The sequence below is a fragment of the Mycena indigotica genome (genome assembly GCF_014461135.1).
Source record: "Mycena indigotica strain 171206Taipei chromosome Unknown Mind.scaff0003, whole genome shotgun sequence".
Classification (NCBI taxonomy): Eukaryota; Fungi; Basidiomycota; class Agaricomycetes; order Agaricales; family Mycenaceae; genus Mycena; species Mycena indigotica.
Window position 1 is genome coordinate 5,056,688 of NW_023503002.1, and position 3,657 is coordinate 5,060,344.

At 51.8% G+C, this 3,657-nt stretch overlaps 1 protein-coding gene across 1 annotated transcript; it reads right to left on the reverse strand.

Moving 5' to 3' along the window:
* Positions 1–1,128: 1,128 nt before the first annotated feature.
* MIND_00396700 (DDE family endonuclease) lies at positions 1,129–3,402 on the reverse strand (the record flags this gene model as incomplete). Its single annotated transcript, XM_037360795.1, has 5 exons — positions 1,129–1,819; positions 1,872–2,092; positions 2,139–2,957; positions 3,005–3,166; positions 3,223–3,402. 5 exons carry the CDS (start codon positions 3,400–3,402, stop codon positions 1,129–1,131), a joined length of 2,073 nt encoding a protein of 690 aa, XP_037223680.1.
* Between the last annotated feature and the right edge of the window lie 255 nt (positions 3,403–3,657).

A 3,657-nucleotide genomic window follows, 5' to 3' on the forward strand; every position in this document is an offset into this window, starting at 1 on the left:
TGGTGTAGGCACCCACTGATTCAATAGCTAAGTAATCGGGCAATGTTCAAGTGTTTCATGCCGCAAAAAAACGAAACAAGCGTGGGAAAGTGCCTCGGCAAAGGCCGGCATTGCTCAGAATCGACCGCAGAGTCCAGCCGTGTGCTCAAAATGACTCAAAACAGTCGATTTAGCTAGAAATAATGATTCTACGTGCGATTAATAATATTTATATCTGTCAAAATGCTCCGAGGGATCCGCCGATGAGAAGAATACTTCTTCACTGCATATGCCGCCTGTCGAGGATTCAAGCCATATCGATACGCGTCTCGATAGCGATTGCAGTGTCGGAAATAGCGCCGGATGCTATCAATTGAGAGTTCATTGAGACTTTCGGGCACCAGTCTCTTGGCAGTTGGGAAAGTACCATCCGAAAGCTCACGAAAACCTGTTGGCCATTAAAATGGTGTTGAAAGCAAAAAATGAAAGATGAGACTCAGACTCACGACGTTTCATATCACCCCAAACCATCTCAATGGGATTCAACTCACAGTGGAATTTGGGAAGAAAAAGGCACATATGGCCGCGCTTCTCGACCAGCAGTTGCAGCAGCGGTTTTTCTGCCTTGAAGTCGGGCTGTGCCGAAAGAAACCGCTGCATGCAGCAGGTTATATCACGTTCTTCATCGTCTCATCATACTCCTCCTCTGCTCCAGCCCCCTCTTCTCCACCCTCGCGACGAGCCTTAGCTTCCGCATCCCGTGCCTTCTGTGACCGAGTACAATCTGTACACACCCCAACAACTCGTCCACCCCGGGCAGTCGCTGCTGCCTCCAGCTTCCCAAGCAAACCACGCTCCTTCAAAATTAACTCCATCCCTTTCGGCTGGCCCAAGAATGATTGGATTGGCTGGCCTTTGAGATCGACGGGGGAGAACATCACCCTCTTGGAAAACCATGCTCTGTTGTCGATTGGTACCAGGGATTGTGGTTGAATGCATGCAAGGAACCTTTCCGCCTGGGCCACGGTTCATGTTTTGCGCCAGAAGAGCATCACTTGCAAACGCCTCATGTGCCGACGAACAGTCAAAGATAAAAACGGCTTGACCGTTGGGATATTTGGCCTCGAAGATATCAATGGCGTCTTTTGTCTAGAAACGGTAAGGATAGTGTTGAGAGGACTCAAGAAGACTTGCCTGAGCGATAAGTTGGGGCATGTCCCACCAGGGATCATGGTTTGCACCAGGATGAATGATGCGGTTTGCCTCGTAAGTGTCGCATCGATACCTTTTGAATGGTGCGGGTGGAGGTGGGGGTGTCCAATCGACACCAACAGTTGTTCGGTCAGTTGCTGGTGTTTCTTTAGTCGCTGTCTTCTTCGTCTTCTTGCTCACTCCCCCGCCAGTTCCCTTCTTCCGACCCTTGCCCTTGCCACTAGCAGCACGTTGTTCCTCCAGCAGACGCTGCTTCTCGGCCTCAGCTGCCGCTGCTGCTGCAACCACCGCCGCACGAGCTTCTGCTGCCGCTATTTCAGCAGGACTAAGAGGTCGTTTTGGTAACTTTTCCTCCTCCGCAATCTCTTCCGGTGTCAGCCGAAGCCAGCCACAGTGCTCGATAACAAAGCCAGACACATGTACAATACGTCCCCTACTTTTGCTGCGAATTTCGTGTTCGTCCTCGGTCTCCCAAACGAAGTGCGCCTGGTCGTTTGCGTGAGTGGATGTTTCGTCCTGATAGATTGGATATCGAATCTTGTGGCCTTCGGGAATTGTTGGCGCAATCTCTTTCAGGTATTTTTTCCCTGTTTCCTCGTCGACCACAGTCTCATATTGATATGTGTAGCTGTCGAGCACAATAAAAAAGAGTGATTCGATGAAGGAGAGACTCGACTCACGGGGTCACATGCTCTTGCATGAAGTCGATGAACTCCTTGCGCTTTTTGACGACATCGGGACGCTCATGGCCATCGTAATAGATACCCTTTGCATAGCGACGCATTCGATAGCCCAGTTTCTTAAGCCACAGAGTTGCGGTCGTGATCCCAATCGTGTCTTCGATCCCCAGCTCGTTGAATAAAAACTGATTCACATAACGGCGCATCTTCTCGGGACGAATCTGGAATGAAATGAGCTCTGCTGTGCAAATGGGACATTATACTCACACGACCAACAAATCCACCCTCTTCCACTGGTATATCCCCCTTCAAAAACACGCGTAGACGCGACTTGACCTCTGGATTGTCGATGTGGGATTTGTGTGCCCCGCCCTGCCCATGCTTGTTATCCGGTAACTCGCCAGTCTTTTCCAGCATGATTGCTGCTGAGCGAAGCTTGGTGGCGAAGTAGTTGGATTTGGAGAAACGTGCCGCGATGCACTTGCTTGCTGCGAGAGCGGGCTTTTGCTTGGCAATCTTTTGTCGTAGCTTTGGTCGCTGTGGTCCTGGGACAAGACGAAGACGGTCGACATCAGCAAGGCGTTGAAGAGAACGCTTGCGACGCTCATCGTTGAAGGCCTTCAAACCGCTGACCATGACCAGGCGGTCAGCCATTTTGGCATTGGAACCGCTGGCTGCTATCTGTTTGGCGGTGCAAAACTTCTTCTCGTACACCTTTAGGGCTTTGGCAAGGCGTTGGTGCTCGTGTTCAATGCTAGCCTGAGTGGCCATGGTCTTCTCTCGCTCGTTGTCGCTTTGCGTCGTCGAGTAACCATCATCGTCATCATCAACACTCTGGCCCATCTCCTCAACCTCTGTGCTTTCCGGCCCACGTCCGCTCTCCAGCTCAGTCTGAATCTCAACAGCATCCACGTCCATTATCTCGTGAACGTCTTCTACCCGGACCTCTTCAACCTGGACCTCTTCCATCTGAGCCTCTTCCACCGTGATCTCTTTCATCTGAGGTTGAGCAACCAGTTTTATCGAGAGATGGTCGGGTATGCCAGTGTTGCCCTTGTTAGTAGATTTCGGATTAGTTGCCTGAATCTGATGTCTTTAGAGCATGAAACGGCGGGCGAACAAGTCGTACGCACCTTGAAAATGGTGGCTACCGATGCCTGCCCGTTCTTAGCCCTCGACTTCTTCGTGAGCCCTTTCTTCTCTTGCCACACCGCGCTTCGGGACTCTCCCTTAATTGCTGACGCGCCAGGCTGTACCAAGTCTCCATTTTCGCGTCGTCGCTTGCGAGCCTCGAGCTGTTGGCCCGGTCAGCACACCGCGTCTCTGAGAACTGTTAAGTAGCCATATGTACCTGCCCATCCGTCAGAAATCGACGCTTCTTCGATGGCTTGGTCTGTTCGCTGTCGTCTTCCTCATCGGTCGAGGGTGGCAGGTAGGAAGTGTCTTTGCTCTCAGCACGTGTCGCTACAGCATTTTGCTTGGTTTGGACGCCTGTGAGTGCGGCGCGGCGTTTCTTCGAGAGGGCGGGCATGGGAGAGCGCTCAAGCGTGTCCGTCAGCTGATTGATACCTATCTGGTCCGCCGATCCGAGCCCAAAAAGTGAAACACCGTGGGAAAACTTTCGCTGAAGGCATAAATCGTCGTATTTTGGGGTGCTGAGATCGACTAAAATAGTAGAAAAAATTACAAAAAATTTCCCGGCCCTACCGGCCGGGGTAAGAGATGTGCCCGGGCGTACTGTACCCACGGGTATCCGAGGGCCTACCCGCACCCGTACCCGCACAGC